Source organism: Archocentrus centrarchus, chromosome 21, assembly GCF_007364275.1.
Source record: "Archocentrus centrarchus isolate MPI-CPG fArcCen1 chromosome 21, fArcCen1, whole genome shotgun sequence".
Lineage (NCBI taxonomy): Eukaryota > Metazoa > Chordata > Actinopteri > Cichliformes > Cichlidae > Archocentrus > Archocentrus centrarchus.
Genome location: NC_044366.1, coordinates 9222348 through 9242132, shown reverse-complemented (window position 1 = coordinate 9242132; position 19785 = coordinate 9222348). Strand labels below are relative to the sequence as shown.

The following is a 19785-nucleotide window of genomic DNA, read 5'->3' as shown; positions in this document are numbered from 1 at the left end:
TGTAATGGTGGTAGACTGAGAAGGCAAATTGGTGCTATTCAGTACAGTTCAATCTAGGGTGAGCTGCTGATTTGTCATATTCATCTAAGGGCACCTTTGATTGGCCTAATGGTCTGGAGGAGAGGCAGTATTGGATACTCTGCCTTACTCCAGGTCTGTAGTTTGACAGTAATAAATGTGCATGTTTATTATAGACTGGTTCACACATTTGAAACTCAAAATCTTTTTACCAACAGCTACATTATCTTGCTGATCTTGCAGCACCTCTGAAGACACATAATAAAGTTCTCTCTTCATTGGATTTTAAACTAGTAAACTTCCAGAAGGGCCATATTACAGTAGATTTAAATTCTTGAGTTGAATGAAGAGATGGTTTAGCATTTTAACTAACTGTAATAATGTAATTACCGTAATGTCTCATTCTTATTGTTAACCTCGGCAATTAACATCCAACTCTAAATGTTTGTTTAAGATGCCCTTTAAAGTGGACAGCTGGCTCTATCATCTGAACCGTTGACACTTGCCAATCAGACATGCCAGTCATCTGTGTGTGCGTGCATGCGTCTGTGTGTGTCTGTGAGAGTGCACCGTGGTAACCGGCCTACCATCATGAATATTCATGTGCTGATAAAACATGATTGGTCACACAGTCAGATGGTTGTCATATAGTTGGCACATGGTTACTGTGAATCTTCCAGAGAGCATGTGTGTGCATTTGTGTGTGTGTTTGCCTTTCTTTTTCTCTAAAATGTGTATCTTTTCTCTTTCTTGCTCAGACTGTTTAGTGTTGTGTTATTGTATTTTATTTGTACAGACATAAATTATGTACATTCAACCATAACTCTATGCTCTGCACATAATTTACACGGGTGGAGAGTATGGTTCTTGAGCTGTTCTGTCATCTGTGTGTCTGTTGGTGTGTGTGACTGACTGTGAAAGAGGAAGGGAGGGAGAGAGACAGTCTGTACAAATGAAAATATGGCAATCTATCAGGTGTGACTGGAAAAGGACAAGGTCTACCAGAACAAAATGTAAGCAGGCGCTGCTGCTGTCAGTGCATCATATTTTTGTCATTGCTGATGTGCGTTAAAAGTACGCGCACACGCTGTTCATTTTCAAATTTAGGCTGTGTGTTTATTAGAATATACGTTAAGAGATGAACAGTCGCATTTTGGTAAGCTCCATATAGGTACACCTGTACCTATATGCTCTTTTCTGCATATGTGCGTATATGTATATGTTTGCTGACTATCATTATGCTGATGTTCATAATAACAGTTTTATTGAAAAAGGTTTTATGTGCACAAAACTTAAAACTTAAAGGCTACATAATTAAAAATGCAGCCACCTACTTAAAGAGCCTTTGAGCCTTCAGTCCACTCTCTTTCTTTACCTCTCATTGATACGAGTAATTATACTTTCCCCCATATTGTCCCCCTTTTTTTTTTTTTTTCCCCCCTTTCCTTGTGGCTTTTCTCCTGCTCTCTGCGCTCTTTCCAGCTGGTCATAATGCAGTATCTCTGTTAGACTTAAAGTGCTCCATCGCTGGGACTATTAGCCCATCTCAACAGTGGGGCCCATTAGGACTGACTAGCTCCATTGTGGGCTGTGTAATGGTTGAGCTTCATGCTAGGCCTATTAGCCCAAGTCTCTGCGTACTGTATTCCTGTGTGTTTTTGAATGTGTGTGTGTGTGTGGTGCTTAGATGAAAAGGTTGATGGCAGAAAATGGACTTACTTTGATGCTGCAGTCCCCATCATTTGCTAGAGATTTTCTGATTGGTGGAGCTCTGCCTGTGTTTGAATGAAGCTGTGTGAAAGAGTTTGTGCTGTTACAGTTGCAGCACTTACATAGCTTGTAAAGAAATGACATGTTGGCATTTTGATGGGGGTGTATCTCACTCCTCTTCTGACTATAGTTAGTAGAATTACAATAAATGTAATAGTTTGAATATCCAAAAAGGACATTTGGATAAAGGAAATGTCCATATTATTTTGTTTATTACATTATCTACATATTCACATGGTAAGTCGGGCCAGCTTCTTTCTCAGTTACCCCTCAGTCACAAAGACCTAGAGGCTGGTCCATGACCATCTGGCAACCACCGTGTTACACTGTATAAATGTGTTTTCCCCCTCCAGTGTGCGAATTGCTGCTGGAGGTTGTTGGTAGTTGCTGTGAAATCGATTACTAAAGACTAGTCAGCAACTCCCTGGTAACCACTGGTTGCTGGGGAAAAGTGTATATTCCCCAGCTGTTTGGCGAATAGTTCTCAGAGGTTGCTGGCAGTCATTAGCGTCAAATTGGATGCAAAGAGGTTTACTGCACTGCACCGAAGCTTCTTGTGATTGCTTTGGTCACTAGCAGGTTGCTGTGGTTGCCTGTGGTCTGATTGGAAGATGCCAACTTTTACGTTAAAGCCAATTTCCAATTTGCAACCCGCTTTCTCAAGTTTAACTAAAACTCTTATGATGAGTGTTTGCAGACAAGTTGGAAACTTCAGGCGACTTTGGCAATCTGTTGGCAACCATAGCAAACACAAGGAAGTTTTGGTGCAGCATTCTCTTTGTGACCAGCAGCCAGCAACCACTCTCCAACCGGTTGGAGACTACACATTTTTCCTTAGCAACCAGAGGTTGCCATAGCATCACTGATTGGTCTCTAGGCCTGTGTGACTGAGGCCTTAATTATCTGCATTATGTCTGGTCCCTTGTTTCCTGTACAGATATCCTCTTTGTCATTATACCCAATACATTTATGGTCTCTAGTCAAAAATTAGAACTGAGCTTTTTATATTTTTATATTTATATTATATATATCATATTAAATTTTTCTTTAATTATTGTAGTTGATGTCATGTCATGATGTCTCTTGTTGCAGTTCCAAAACACTTCACACTGAAAACGTTGCAAGAAACACACTTTAGTTGTGCCACTTTCACAATGTGAAAAACTGACTCATTTGATTCCCAGCTCTTTTCATACCGATCCGGGCTTGGTCAGGAATCCACAGACTTTTTTCCTTTCATTAAGTTATACATTTAGACTCAATTTCTTATACCACATGTGATCTCAATTGCTAATTTAGTTTGACTATTAAAGTTTAATCAAACTCAAAGGCAGGATTTTTACATTTTGACTTACCACTTGCATGTGCCCATTGAGAAGAGTCTGCGTGGCTAACTGTACATGAACATAGAAGTGTGCAGTGGAAATGAGGTTTCAAGGCACTGGAAAATTTGTGTATGGAAAATGACTCCAAATTCCCCATGCAGGGAAAAAAGTCAGTCTTCTGACCAGACATTGAATTTCATTGTTTCATGATTAGAGAGCACATGCTTGAAACAGGGGAAGGACTCTGCCAATCAAACGTCTTGACAGGAAGTCATTGGGGTGTCACTGACTGATGTCATGCCTGTCAGTCATCAGAGCGTGTATGTGTATGTGTGCATGTGCTAGTTATTGTATCACACTTGTCAATCACCCATTCCCTCGTGGATCCATTTTCCAGTGATAGGAAGGGAAGGCGTGTCCTAGGAGTGGCGGAGGGAGGGCGGGAGGGAGAAAAGAGCAGAAGAATGGAAAGAATAGGTGAAGTGAGAGTCACAGATTTTTGGCCTAATTTTTTTTTTCTTGTTTGTCAGTGGGTTTACTGCTGTGGAGAACCACAGGTGTGGAACAGCCATCTGAACACTTACCACTCCACATCTGTGTGCATATTAATATGTGTGTATTGTATATTTTTACAACAGTTTATGCTGTATCATCAACCATGCTGTCTGGTTGATGAAAAGTCAAGATGATGGCTTGTACTGTTTGCTTCCTTGTTTAAAATGTAAATGTGAAATGCTATGGCCACAGTTCAACTACTGACATTTATGCAGATAAAGCTTATTCTATTTTCAGTTTGATTAGTGTGGCTGTAGATGTTCATTGCTGTGAAAAAGTATTTGCCCCTTGATTATTTCTTAGGTTTTTGCATATTTGTCATACTTAAATGTTTGAGATCATCAAACAAATTTTATTAGACAAAGATAACTTGAGTAAATATAGAATGCAGTTTTTAAATGATGATTTTATTTATTATGGAAAAACCTATCCAAACCTACTTGGCCCTGAGTGAAAAAGTAATTGGCCCTATGTTAAATCATGAATTAACTGTGATTAACCGCATGTTTTGGAAAGCTGAGTTCAATTTCACTAGTAATCAGCCCAGGCCTGATTACTGCCAGACCTGTTGAATCAAGAAATCACTTAAATAGAATCTGTCTAACAAAGTGAAGTAGGCTAAAAGATCTCAAAAAGGAACACATCATGCCACGATCTAAAGAAGCTCAAGAACAGATGAGAAACTGTCACTGACATGACTCCAGCAAACCACAGCGAGAGCCATTATCCACAAATGGCGAAATCTTGAAACAGCGGTGAACCTTCCCAGGACAGACGGACAAACCAAAATTACTCCAAGAGTGCATCAGCAACTCATTCAGGAAGTCACGAAAGAACCCAGAACAACATCTAATGAACTGCAGGCCTCACTTGCCTCAGTTAAGGTCAGAGTTCATGATTCAACAATAAGAACGAGTCTGGGCAAAAATGGCATCCATGGGAGAGTTCCAAGAGGGAAAACCACTGCTGACCAAAGAGAACACAAAGCCTCGTCTCACATTTCCCAAAAAACATGTTGAAGATGCCCAAGACTTTTGGAAAAATATTCTGTGGAATGACGAGACCTGGACAAGTAACCTTAATTGATGGAAGCATGAATCGTGCTCTCTACCAGAAAATCCTGAAGGAGAATGTATGGCCATCAGTGCAAAAGAAAGAAAGAAAGAAATCAGGAAGGGGAAAATACATTTTCACATCACTGTGAATTATGTTGACTGAACATCCAGTGTGTGGAATATTCTCCAACTGGGCCCCATCTTTCTCTTTCAGTGATTTTAAAATCAGGAAGTCCTTTATTGGTTCATTCTGTTTAAAGCAAAAAAAATATTTTAGCAAAAATCAAAATAACACATCAGACTTGTGTGAAGAGCTCACACGGGGAAGCAGAAGTTGAAAATTCATGTCTAACATAAACACGCATATCAGTTATGTACAGTAACCACCACCTGTCTTTGGCAAATTTAACTAAAGCTAAGCCCAAAATGACACAGTAGTCAAGCGCGAACAGTCTTTCTCGCCATCTGCCTCGAAGACATGTGCTGTAAAGTTTCTGAAATATTGACAGTGTTGCCACAGTGTTTTACTGTTGGTGTGCTGTACCCACTGCGGACAGCTTTCTTTCATGAAGTTGATTTTTAGAGTGACTGGGAACAAAGTGAAACCTGGTCATGTGTTTTAATAAATTGTCAGAGAGCACACATATATTCCCAAAGATACAATTTCCCCCTTGGTCAGACTCTTAGGTTAAATATTTTTGTATTTAGTTTCCATCCCTTTCCATCCCTTTCCCTACACAGATGGGAGCTTTAAGAAACCCGGCTATATATTTCTAAAGCAAACTTTCTCACATGTAAATGAGAAGCCATACACTTTCCATACAGAGTGTGGTGTTACTTCGTAAATATTCATGAGTTATCATTCTGTTCCCACTAATGACACAACAAGAGGTAATATATTCGTCCTAAATGGCTGTTAATCAGCTGCTAATCTTACTCTGATATTCCTTGTGAAACAATGCTTCTCAAGTAATATCATCATAACTTGTAAATTTTAAAATCTGTTCTGGATAATCAGGGTGTGTGTGTGTGTGTGTGTGTGTGTGTGTGTGTGTGTGTGTGTGTGTGTGTGTGTGTGTGTGAGAGAGAGAGAGAGAGACAGAGAGAGAAAGAGATTTGATTTAATATTGTAAATCCAGTTCACATGTTCCTTTCGACTTCTTGTAAGCTTCAATTCATCATAAAGAAAAATGATCCAAATGTACAATTAAGTGGCAAATAAATGAAGCGCATAAAGAAAAGAAATGGAAAACTAGAAAAAATTAGTCTCACCTATAACACCTTTCTACTTTTGAAAACGTGTGCAGTGATTACATGTAGATAATGGTTTGTGATTTAACTGATTATCTTCGTTGGACAAAAGGCATTTAACAAAGAAGAACATGAAAGAAGAGATGTTGATAGGTTGTTGTAATAACTTGAACTAAGATCGAAAGAAGCAAAAATGAAACAAATTATATTTCTGCCCATTGTTCACCAAAGCAGCGTTTAGAGAGAAAAAATCAAAGCATGCCAATTTGTCTCCAATTTATTTGTGATAGTTAACTTTTTCTTACAAATACACCCAACATGAGTGTTGATTTGGAAACCCCATGTGCTCAGGCAGAAGATGGGACTTAACTGTTTTTTTTTTTTGTGTGTTGCTAGCCATATTTTATTTCATGAATGAATCTTTGTTCCATTGTGTACATATGCATGAGTGTGAATTCATGTATGTTTGTTCCCAGGAAAGGAGAGCAGGCTTAGTTACAGTAAGCTGTAGGTGTCCATTATCTTTGAATCTCTTTCTCCTTCAGATATTCTACTGCTCTTTCATTTTGCTGTAAAGTGTAGGTAAATCATCCATAGTTACATGTGGTTGCTTTTCTATTTTCAGTCAGAGAAGAAAAACACAAAAATAGCCAAATGAAGGATAAGTGACAAATTAAGGAATCACATTGTGTCCAGTAGGCAGAAAACTGTAGCTGTTATCTATAAGTAGCTATGCATGGATTCTTAACTACACACACCAGCACAACGCCATACTTACATGGCATAGAAATATCCTCGACTATAAAAATAGCATTGATTTTTGGTATCATGGATTTCAGAAGATGTTGGAAACATGCATTTAAGATACAGATTTCACTTTCTTCATTGACAGCTCAAAGATGTGTTACTGGATTTAGAGCAGTCTTTTTTTTGAAATTATACTTTTTATTAGTTTTCTGGGAAAAAGGTTTTACAGAGCATATATTCACAGTGTCAAAGTGTTACGTTCAGTACTTAAAAAAGTAACATAGAAATTTCTGTGCAACATATTAACATAGAACTGTTATAACTCTATTTCCCGGGGAAGAAGCCGGATTTAGAGCAGTCTTGAAGTGGATGGTAATTTGTGGCCATAAAGACATGCCTATGGTCAGCAACACCAGTGCGGATTGATACTAGGGCATCCAAAGTGTGCCAAGAAAACACTCCCTACACCAGCATCACCGGGATTCACGGTACTGTTGCCAAATTGTGACTCTACCATCTGCGTCCTTAAACAGAAATTGATAATTCATCATACCAGGCAACATATTTCCAGTCTTTAGCTGTCCAATTTTTAGCTGCCCACTGCAGCCACAGATTTATGTTCCTAGGGTTGATTATCCAATTTAGCGAAGCCTTTCTGTGAGCTTAAACCAGTTTTGGCCATTCCCCTCTGAACTCCCACCCTCTGGATTTTATTTATTTTCCACCACAGTTCTGAGTAAACTCCAGAGACTGTTGTGGAGAAAAATCTAAGCAGATCAGCACAATTAGAAATAAAATCAGTCCATGAAGTTCTGAACTGTGTACCTGCAAATTTCTTTACATTGCAATATCATACATCACACTTTATCAGGGGTTCCTTTTAAATTACTTGAGCACTGTGTTTTGCTGTCCTTTTTGGTATGTTTTACTTAGATCACCAGTTTATAGAATACAATTTTGAAAGATGAAAATCATTTGCAATTTGAACTAATTGCACTTCATAATATTTGTTATTTTCATTTTTTTCATTGAAGAGCTAGGGTTCTGTTGTTAAAATAGATGTTATATTTGCATTTGCCACTTTATCGTGTATCTTTTCTGTTTGTAAGAGAAGCTGACACTGGAGAGGAAGCAGGGATGACAAGAAGCATAGAAGAGAGGAGAGGAGAGCATGAGAGAGATTATCTTAAGTGATAAGTGCTTGATAGCAAAGGGAAAGAGCAAAACGTCAAAGGAGAGACTGAGGTGACGGGGGTGAAAGCAAGGTAAGCTACAGATGAAAAGAAACAGAAATAAGGTTAATGGGCGGAAAGTGCGTGCTGAGGAAAAGGTAAAAAAAGAATAGACATAAAAGAGGGGTAAGTAAGGGTAAGAGAAAGAGTTGAAGGAAAGGGTAAGCCTCTATAGGCAGCAGTAATTAGAGCAAGGCTTGTCCCCTGTGAAGCAAATACACACACGTGCTGTTAATTCACACAGATGATTGGAGCCCTTCATTGCCCATCGAGTCCACCTCTATGGGTGGTAAATAGGCTTCAGCACAGTCTACATTAGGCACTTCAAAGAAACCTATTGCCTCAGTGCTCACACTGTACCTTCTTTTATTACAGCAAAGCAGTGATATGCACAAGCTAAAAACAGCACAACAGTCACACTTTAAAGTAAAAGTGAATGTTGTTTGAAATAAACTACAAGCAGGTGCTGTGACATATTAATATACCAATAAATGAACTTTATAAATTAAATGTGTATTGTAAGGCAATGCATGTTGGAGGTATTAAGTAGTTAGCAGGTTTGATTCATCATATCCTACTCACAGTATAGGAGCTGGGTTTTGAGCTGGGAGTACTGTAAATACCTCTTAATGGCTTAGTATGGAAATATCATATTTAGGTACAATTTTCAATTCAGTTTCATTCATACAGCATCAGTTCACAACAACAGCATGTTGTAAAGTAAGGCCTTACAAGAGAGAGGAAAACCCCAACAATCAGGCATTCTCCTTTGAGCACCCACTTGGCACTCCAGTCGTAATACTGCTTTAGCAGATTTGTAAAGAACAAGGTGTCTTAATTACCCTAAAGATAGAGATGTGGAAGTTCTTCTTGAATATTTCAAAGAATATAGTTCTCTATGGAATTTATTACTTAGTATTATGAATCTGATCCATTTTGATATTCATGGATTATGGAAAAGAGAACGGTTTTTGGTTGCTCTCTGCAGAATCTTGGGCCTGTCTGTAAATGGTGCACAGAAAAAAGTTTGACAAACCTAAAGCAGATTTTTGGAATCGTTTGTAAATAGATTTTTAAAATAAGGCTGCTGTCAGGCCCTTTCAAATTTTCCTCAGTTGGTCATGTTTCAGACTGAGACGGATACACAGAAATGTCTTTAGCAGTGCCTAAGAGCACATCAGCCTCCATCACTGCCAGATGCTAGAAGTTTGGAACCACTAACTGAGTTTTCAGGGCTAAAGGGCATTGGTGAGCCAGTTAAACCAGAACTGAGTGGTCACTGTCAATGAGACCCAGAGTTTCCTAGTGACAAATTTACAGAAGGAAACTGTTGGTGCAGCACTCCACCTCTTAAACCTTTGTGGTCAGCCCCCATTGTCCCTAAGTCATATATTTGCTGCTGTGGAGTTTGCCAAGAGGCACCTAACTGACTCTCAGATCTTGATCATAATTGCCACAATTACCAACCATGTATGTGGTGGAAACCAGACACTGAGCATCACTTCATTAATACCATCCCAGTCAAACACAGTGGTTATGTTGGAAGCTCTTTCTGTACCAGATAATAGCAGATGAGTCAAATAGAGGAAAAGATGGCTATAGAGCTGTCTCCAGTGAAAGCTGCTTCCATTGTGCTGAGCAAAGCTTTACATCCCAACAATACAACAAACAGAAGCATAATGCCAATAAAATACAGGAAGGGTTACTGGTATGAAAGGTCTGGAGTTGCCCAACTACATTTTGGACTTGAACCCAGTAGAATGTCTCTGAAGAGACTTGAAAATATCAGTGCACTTTGCTCCTTATCTAACCTGGTTGAGATTGAACAGCTGTGTCCAGAATGGGAGATACTGCAAAATGAAAACTATAACTTAACTTATAGGCTCATTTACAGACTTTTTAATATGCTTTAGATCTCCCTCAATGCAAAGGCACAGTAATATTGACTCAGCTAATTTTCATCTGACTACTTAAACACAAAAATCACACCAACATGACCAAATCAATACATCAACTTCTTAGATCTCAGATGTTCATTTCCCACTTTAGTTGCCTTTTTTATTTTCCAGCAGTGGCTGCAAAGTCTGAAGCTATTATGATGCTCATTATGACATTCAGTGCGAGTGTGCGTGCACGTGCGTGCGTGTGTCTTCTCCAGGTAATGAATTGTCTGGTGTCCGTTAGTGCTGAGTACACTGTTGATGCTGACCACACACAAGCCGTATTGACTGCTGTGGTTTGAGTATTGATATGTGGCCACTTAAAACAGTTCTTTAGGTCTGTTCTGTGTACGCCATCTTTTAATTAATGTTAGGGTGTATAGAGTGCATTTTACATATATCCTTCTTCTTTCAAATTTATTAGGGTTAACTGTACGCCAGCATTCTTTGCACTGATAGTCACTGCTTTGACATAGAGTTACTGTAACAGCCTGTTTGTCCAGTTTCCTATACCGTTGTGGGTGCTGCTGCTGTTACAGTTGCCTTTTGTGTGTTTATTTGTATGTGAGAAGCAAAAATACACAAGTTAAAAAAGTCAGGCCATAGCTGCTCTGTCTGTCCATCTGTGTTTGTTTTAAGAGTGGTGTTAATACAGTGTTAGTCCTTTATTTACAGTGCTCAAAAAAGTAAAGGAACACTTTTTAATCAGAGTATGGCATCAAATCAGTTAGACTTCTGAGACATTGATCTGGTCAATTAAGTAGCAGAGGGGGTTGTTAATTAGTACCAGCTGCTCTGGTGTTAATAACATTAACAGGTCCACTAGAGGGACAACAATGAGACAACCCCCCAAACAGGAATGGATTTACAGGTGGAGGCCACTGACATTTTTCCCTCCTCATCTTTTCTGAGTGTTTTTTCACTAGTTTTGGATTTGGCTTGGGTCAGTGTCACTACTGGTAGCATGAGGCCACACCTGGACCCTACAGAGGTTACACAGGTAGTCCAACTCCTCCAGGATGGTACTTCAATACATGTCATTGCCAGAAGGTTTGCTTTGTCTCCCAGCACTGAAACAAGTACGTAGTGGACGTTCCAGGACACAGGCAGTTTGTATGAGCCACTGATGTGAGTGAGTAAGAGTCCTGGGTTGCTGGTGCACAACAATGCCTGGCCTCATGTGACGAGAGTATGCAGGCACTTTCTGGAGGATGAAGGAATCGATACCACTGCCGGCCCCCACACTTGTCTGACCTAAATCCAATAGAACAGCTGTGGCACATTATGTTTCAGTCCATCCGACACAGGTTGCACCTCAGACTGTCCAGGAGCTCGGTGATCTGGGAGATCCCCCAGGACCCCGTCCGTCATCTCATTAGGAGCATGCCCCAACATTGTCAGGCATGCATACGAGCCCGTGGGGGCCATCTAAACGAGTTTTGAGTTGCTGTAATGAAATACCAGCAAAACTTGCCTTCCGCAATTTTTTTTTCACTTTGATTTGCAGTGTGTGTCTGAATTTAGCCGTCTGTAGGTTGATCATTTTCATTTCCATGAAATGATGTGGCTTCTTGTCCATCCTAAAATATCACCCAGTTGAAATCAGTATAGATATCCACCATGATTTTCTTTCCCATTGAGATCTGATATGTCTTCAAAGTATTAATTAAATTAATTTTTTATACTAATAAGTATTATTTTAGTACTAGTTGTATTATGTGTTTTCACCATATGTCTTTCTTTTTGATCCACATTCTGTGTCATTGTTTATTTGTATCCAGATTTGGAAAGAAAAAAGAGGAGAAGAAGGAAGCAAAGGCTGCTCTGCAACGGCAAAAGTCAGACCTCCTTAGTGACCATGAGTTTGAAAGGATGAAAGAAGAACGAGAGAGGTGGGGAGATTTCTAGAGATGAGATGATTTGGATTTTATTTGTGCTCTAAAAACTTGAAATAGTGTGTATTCAGAGGAGGTGTGTTAATCTTTCCATGCTGAGGAACATTTAGTCAGCATCTTTTGTTTTCCTCATTGATGATGGATGAATGTCCACTTGAACAACTCATTGAAACATCTTCAAAAACATGTCATTTTTTTTTTATTAACATTATCAATCTGTCTATTGTCTCCATCCCGCTATACTCCATGCCTGTCATAGAGCTCAGATATGACAGGTAGCTCAGTGGTAGCTCAGTCATCAGTAGCCCACTCATCAAAATCTTCTCAGTTTCAGTAATTTCAATACATTCCTTAATTAGTCTTCCATTTCCTTTCCAGAATTGAGGCAGCACATCCTGAATTGCGAGATAAACGGTCCAGAGACCAGCAAGGTGGTGGTGGTAGTTCGGCATATCCAGATTTTGAGGATGATGATGCAGATCCCAACTATGCCCGTATACAGTCCTTCAGGGACCGAGATATGGGTTCACTGCCACAGCCTCTGTCTCAGTCACCTCCCTACAGTGCAATTCAACATGCTCGTACACCTTCCCCTCAAGGCCCCTCTGGTTTTCAAGGACATGGAAATCATACTAACGAGCCTGGAGTCATCCCTGATGATGACCCTCTGGATAGGCTGTATGCCAAAGTCAACAAATCAAGGGGAGCTGGAACTACATCTCCCTCTGCTCTTGCTCCTACTAATGACAGGTAAGGAGCTATGACCTTAGTGGGATATAACAAGAGTCAGAGAAAAAGGTGTTAATAGCACAAAGGTTTTATTCATTAGTCAGTCTCAGATTCTATAATTGAAACATATGAAAGAGTTGCACATGTCAGGCTTTTAGCCCTAGCTAAGTTCACTTTGGTGCAGCATACTGTTACTATGTGTCAGAAAGTGGTTGTGTATACTTAGGACATGCCCAGCTAACAGATAAATACCAGCCTGCTGTCTCTTTTAATCCACCTTGTTTCCCACTGCTCCTTTCCCCTCCCGTTTCTCTTCAGTTTTACAGTGCAGCGTTATCTTGCTGATGCTTCATATTTCCCTTGTCTTTGCCCTCCTACTGAATCACGTTTATCTGCCTGAGGCCAGTGTGTTTCTGTGTGCATGTGTGTGCAAGTTTGAAAACATTGCAGTTAGAGACAGACAAAACGGAAAGATTGACTTGTTTGTGCTTGCTTTAAGCTTCAGTATGAGTGGTTGTGTACTGAAGTGCCCACTGACATACACATAATGTCTGTGTGTGTGTGTATCCCATAAAAAAGCAGGGCTCAGTGTTCCTCTCCATTTCCCAATCCTGACTTCTTTTCTTTATTATGTCAGTCACAGCTCACTTACTTCTGAATATATCTGCCAGTACAGATATTCACTCGCACAACCACACACAAACAAACACACATCCATGCATCCACTTCATTTCTGTACCTGTCTTCTTGCAAGGGAGTAAACCTGTTTGATGGACAGCTCCAGGCATCATAGAGTTGTTTTCTGACACTACCTTTCCTGAATTATCTCCATCCCTAAAAGTGTTTTTTTTTTTTTAAATGCAGAGTCAGGACTCCTTGACCTTGATCCATAGCATAGATTTTCTCATGATTATCATAAAAAGTAAATTAAGAGGATGATAGAGGGAAAAAAAGATTTACTTTTAGCCAATAAAACACAGGACATTTACAACTAGGGTTGGAAATCAGAGTAACCGACAATGCGATTCTGAGATCTTCAGCGCATTGAAAGACAATATCTACAATACTTCACAGAGCCTAAAAAGGTCAAAATTAGGATTTTATTTTTTCCTATTCATGTTTTCCCCAACAGTCCACAATACACCCCCCACCCCCAAAGTTTTTTTCTTCTTCACTGGAAGCTGGTTAACTGCCATTTACTTTACCCTAATTAATTTGATAAGCATCACCATAGAGAGTCACAAAGTAGCTATTCTGGTAAGTCTAATTAGCGGGGTGGGAAATCAGTTTAGAGTGCCTCAATGTTTGAAGAAAAAAAAATTGACATTTTCCCAGTAGTGTATTGATAATTGTATTTCAAGTAGAAATTACACAATATATTGCAGTATTAGTAATATGCCTCCCACTCATAAATTTCATTTTATACAAAAAGGCACTCCTTGTAAGTTTGTTGGACCATAAAGAGTGTGTAGCATGTTTTTGTGAAATTGTTCATATTCAATAAATTCACCTAACCTGCAGGTTTTGCACAGATGTTCAGTATTTCCTGGTTTCCTGTGCACACATAATTTGGAATATATGTGAAATATATTTATTTGTGGTTGTAATGTGAAAAAATATGGAAAAGTTCAAGGAGTACTGTATGAATACTTTTGCAAGCCACTATATGTATGTGTGTGTGTATGTATGTGTACATTTTTAACTATGCTGCTGCTGCGATCAACTTGTAAGTTATGTTGTTTTGTTAGTTTGTGTCAGCTGTGAACAGCCTGAAAGTTCTTATCCACCAAACTTATAATTAACCACATGAATATTTAATTACCATTCAGCATGGGGTTTTCTGGGTGGTTTACTTGATTTTCTTTGTTGACAATGTTCTCATTTGTGGCTGTTTATTTTAATATATTCAGTATTTATTTACTAAAGTTTCCCCATGTTTCTCTTTCCTTATAAAATGTAACACATCTTAAAATGTCTTGATTTTTGAGACCTATATATCTATGGCCACAGGTTTTGGCAGATAGTGCTATTCATTTATCATCACTTCCTGAAACCTGATGATGCAGACAGAAGGAAGTGCAGGTATTGGCTGACAGTAATCGATGGTGCCTGAAAAAGAAGATAGTGTGTCAGCTGTGTGTGTGGGTGTGCATGTTTATGTGTATGCTGCTGTGCGTCAAGGGAGGCCTGAGCCACTGTATGCATATGGGAGATAAACAAAATCTCTAAGAACTCCATTCCATCAGCACCTCAGCAAAGCAGTGAAGAACACCTATTTTACACACATGCATGCAAACACACACACTCACATCAACACAGAGAATGATGCAGGGACAGAATCACCAACAATGTGCATCTCACAACTGAACCCAGCTATGTGTGCTTGTGCCACTGTGTATAGAGTGTTTATTGAAAAGGGCCCTAAAAGCCAGATTACAAGGCAGACTCTTTATAGTCCTACTGTAGCTAATATTGGATAATGATAATAATTTAAGTGATAGATAACATAAGCTAAAATGAATGCAAATTTACCAACACACAGCCAGTGTGAATGATAATTTCCATCCAGTCTTGGTTCAGAAATGAAGGGCCTCCAGGTATAGTTGGTGAACAGGGCATTGTACTTTGGTACCTGCTGCTTTTGCTTTCTACTGTACAACTGGTTAATGTCTATGAAAAGACTGGTTCTTTCCAAAAGAGATAACCATGTTCACTAGTTGAATACATTCGTCCTAATAGGCAACAATTAAACACAATATATTATTTTATTTTTTTTTTTTTTATTATTTAGTTAGTTCTTTAGTAAGGCTGAAAGTGTCCTCCCTGCCTTTAAACTACCATTGGCGGTTACTACAATGGTTTATGCTATTATGGCTTTGTACAGCTATATCTGTGTTATATGTACTGGTGCACCCCTAGATACTTAGACACCCTGAGAAGCCCCCTCTGTGAATTTACCCTGCAGCTGAGTCGGAGGCCAACACCAAAAAGCCTAGCAAATACAGACGGTGTTCTTTCATTATGAAGCTGACTTCATAGCCGATCGTGAGACTTCTAGAATAACAAAGACAAGAGAAGAGCACGTTACATTTGAAGCTTTCTGCAACAGTTCCATCATTCTTCCACAGTATGAGTTTAATCATGTCAGTTTCTTCAGGCAGATGAGAGAGGCAGCATTTACACCAACAGACTGCATTTGCATGCAATATGTGGATTCTAATAGATAAGAAGTTGTTTTTCTGTTTTTTTTTTATGTAGCTAACTTCATGCACCTTATATTCTAAGATTATATTTATTTATTTAGCTGGTCAGTGATGTACTTTAAACAGTTCTATTATGGAAGGAAAGTTGTTTAACCACACAGCACAGTGATATATCACGCTGTCTGCTTCTCAAGTAGCCTACCACCTTTAATTCCAAAGGGCACATCTAGCTTAATTCCATATGCATGGCAGAGTTTAGCGCAGACTCATTTAGTAAACTCATTGGACACACACACGCAGACGCACGCACACACACACCAAGGCATCCAAACACAACACATTTGGTAAAGATAATAAGCACAGGCATAAATGTGTTTTCAAATAAATGAGCCACATCCTCTCTTCACTTCTACAAATATAACCTAAAATTTAATAATCCATGTGCCCATATAATCAATTGTGACAGTTGCACACATTTTCTGAGGGCTCTTTCCATCTAGGAAAGGATTTCTCATGTTGTCATTTCTTTTGATAGACTGTCCTTCTAACAGGCCGCCCAGCATCATTTATTCAGTGTATTGCCACCCCTCAGGTTTTTTTTTTTTTTAATCAGTAGGTTGTGATTGCAAAAGTCATTTGCTTGGGTGAAGATAAATGGAGTTTAATGAGAATATCTTTGCTACTGATCATGTTCACACGTGTTTCTAGCTCTGAGGAGACTTACTGACATAATGCATTCACTATCCCCCTTACCTTGACTTTAAAAATCACATTTAACCCAGCCTATACCTTAAGTGAAACCAACCTCTAAAATGAACTTAAAACTAAGTCTTGAACCTCCAGCAGATCTTGGAAGTTGTGCACTCATTGTGATGGTTTTTGCACAAAAAGACTCTGGCACACCAACACCCAGTCCATTTTCTGAAGTGACCACCTAAACCTTGGATAAAAGCTGCCCTCAGTTTTCTTGAGTGGGTACCCCCTCCCCACCCTTACCCAACCACCACCAGCACCTCATCCAACCCTTCCAAGTGCCCCTTGCAGGTTTCCATAACAACCATGACCCCTGGCACTACACCAATTAGAAAACAATCAGCCTTGAGAGACCAGAATGGAGTAAGTTCTGAGAGAGAGAGGGGTATTCTAGCACATGGGTAAAAGATAAGTAGAGAGCAATATCGACAAGAACTAAAGAAGAGACGTGAAGAAAAAATGGTCTGGAGTGCGTTTCTGATTTTACAAAGAGAAAGTGCAGTTCTTCCCAACTTAATGAAAATAATAGTGCCGTACAGCAGTACTTTTCATTAAGAAATAATGCGATCCAACGTGGAGGTCTTGCTCACTGCTTATAATGTTGCATGTTCTGCGACTATATCAGATAGGTGTTTACAGTTCATTTCCCACCCTGTAGTCTGAACAAACTGAAGTCATTATGTGCTGTTATATAGTGAAGGGTATTCATTTTGACTCTTCCAGACTTGTATAGGGACTAACTGTACATTGCTTTGAGTTGCTGTAATTAAATTTCAGCAAAATTTCCTAGCCTGCCACATCATTTTTTCACTTTGGTTTTTGGTGTATTTTTGAATATACTGTATTTCCAAAAGTTGAATACCAATTTCAATCATTTCCGCAGCCACAGGTATATAAAATCAAGGCATGCAGATTGCTTCTACAAACTTTTGTGAAAGCTCTCGGGAGCTCAGTGAATTCCAGCATGGTACAGTGATAGAATGGCATTATAACAAAGTGGAAGCAATTGGGAACGACAGCAACTGAGCCGTGAAGTGGTAGGCCAACATTCTCCGTAGTGAATTGCTATGGGCCTCCAAACTGTGGCCTTCAGATTAACTCAAGAACAGTGCATAGAGAGCTTTATGGAATGGCTTTTCATGGCCGAGCAGCTGCATCCAAGCCTTACATCAGTAAGCACAATGTAAAGCATTGGATGCAGTGGTGTAAAGCATGCTGCCACTGGACTCTAGGGCAGGGGAGACGTGTTCTCTGGAGTGACGAATCATGCTTCTCCATCTGGGTTTGGTGGTTGCCAGGAGAGCAGTACATGTCTGACTGCACTGTGCCAGTGTAGTTTGGTAGAGGGGGGGATTATGGTGGTGGGTTGTTTTTCAGGAGTTGGGCTTGGCCCCTTAGTTCCGGTGAAAGGAACTCTTACAGCTTCAGGATACCAAGACAGTTTGGACAATTTCATGCTCCCAACTTTGTGGGAACAGTTTGGGGATGGCCCATTCCTATTCCAGCATGACTGCACACCAGTGTACAAAGCAGGTCCATAAAGACATGAATGAGTGGGTTTGGTGTGGAAGAACTTGACTGGCCTGCACAGAGTCCTGACCTCAACCCGACAGAACACCTTTGGGATACATTAGAGCAGAGACTGCAAGCCAGGCCTTCTCATCCAAAATCAGTGTCTGACCTCACAAATGTGCTTTGGGAAGAATGGTCAAAAATTCCCATAAACACATCCCTAAGCCTTGTGGAAAGCCTTACCAGAAAAGTTGAAGCTGTTATAGCTGCAAAGGTTAGGCTGACATAATATTAAACCCTATGGATTAAGAATGGGATGTCACTCAAGTTCATATGCATGTGAAAGCAGATGAGCAAATAAGTGGCAATACAGTGTACATATTTAAAGTTGGATTGGTAAAATTTAGCAAAACAGACATAGTGGGAGCTCATACAGAAATAAGTTATGAGCTTTTAGCGTCGCTTGCCTGGTCACTGGAGAGGCTTTCTTTCCTCCATGTTAATTAATCAGACATTCTCTCAGCTCATTGAGTGTTCAACACACTCATGCACATGCAAGAATACATACTCGCCATCTTTAGCCTGCACACTCTGTCACCATTTCTCTCTCTCTCTCTCACTCACTCACTCACTCACTCACACACACACACACACACACACACACACACACACACACACACACACACACACACACACACACACACACACACACACACACACACACACACACACACACAGTGTAGGAAGCTTTTAGGGGGTGCCAGGTTTGTCTGTATGAATGCCATTTGCCACATTAATTACCTACAAGGAGAGATTTGCTTTTGGAGGGCATAGGCTTTGTGTGCATGCGTGTTTGGGATTAAAAGGGTACATTTATACAACCTTTGGTGAGTTACAGGAGTTTGAAAAACTCAACAGTGAATGAACAACTAAGACTACATAGATATAACTTGCACTGAAAACATAGTTGCTACAGAAGTAAGAGGATTATTGATAAAGAATTCTATATATTCAGACATTTCTGCAGACAAATAGCCAATTTTGAACCACATACTTCTGTTTGCTACTTGTGGGGCTTTTTTTTCTACTTGTATTTACACTGCTCTGTAAGTCTGAAGTGATTTTATTGTTGGTCAGTGTTGGTAATTCAACACCTCTTGTTTTGATCTTATTTTGTTGCAATGTCTTATTAGCTTCTTTAGCACTTTCCAGTGCCTTCAGAATTTTGTCCACCATGCAATACCATCTGGAAAGCATCTAAATGGTGGTGGCTTCATTTTTCAGCATAACAATGACCCCAAACGCACTTCCAGTACAGTAAAACCACGCTGAATAGAAAAAACACTCCTTGGAACACTATCAGTATTGGATTGGCCTCCCCAGAGCCTGGACCTCACCATTATTGAAGCAGTGTGGGATCATTTTGACAGACAAAAGGCAGCCAACGTCCAGAGCTTTGAATGTCCTTCAAGAAGCCTGGAGAACTATTCCTGAAGCCTGCTTAAAGAAATTACAAGAAAGCTGGATTTTATTTTTCTTGCCTGTTCTTACGGTTGTCAATAGTTGTAGACAATGCTCATGTTTTACCAGTGTCTAGATGTGCAATGCTGCTCACTCTGTAGCAGGAACTATAAAAGGTCTATCCCCAACAGTTATGTTTGCTTTTTTTCAGTAGATATTTTGTTCTCTCCTTCTAAACCAAAGTGGTTCAGAGTTTACAGAAACTCTAAATTGTGAACATGTGAGCGTCTTATAAACTGAAACAAACAGTTGGATCCAGGGACCATTTTGGATGTCAAG

At 39.6% G+C, this 19785-nt stretch overlaps 1 protein-coding gene across 3 annotated transcripts in view; it reads left to right on the top strand.

The window, feature by feature from the left end:
* Window positions 1–19785, top strand: part of pard3bb (par-3 family cell polarity regulator beta b) — a 219535-nt gene that overhangs the window by 129957 nt on the left and 69793 nt on the right. For all 3 annotated transcript variants that reach the window (XM_030758551.1, XM_030758552.1, XM_030758550.1), the window contains 2 exons: window positions 11675–11785; window positions 12167–12538. In XM_030758551.1, the coding sequence (XP_030614411.1) occupies window positions 11675–11785; window positions 12167–12538 (483 nt within the window). The remainder of the gene's footprint in view (window positions 1–11674; window positions 11786–12166; window positions 12539–19785) is intronic.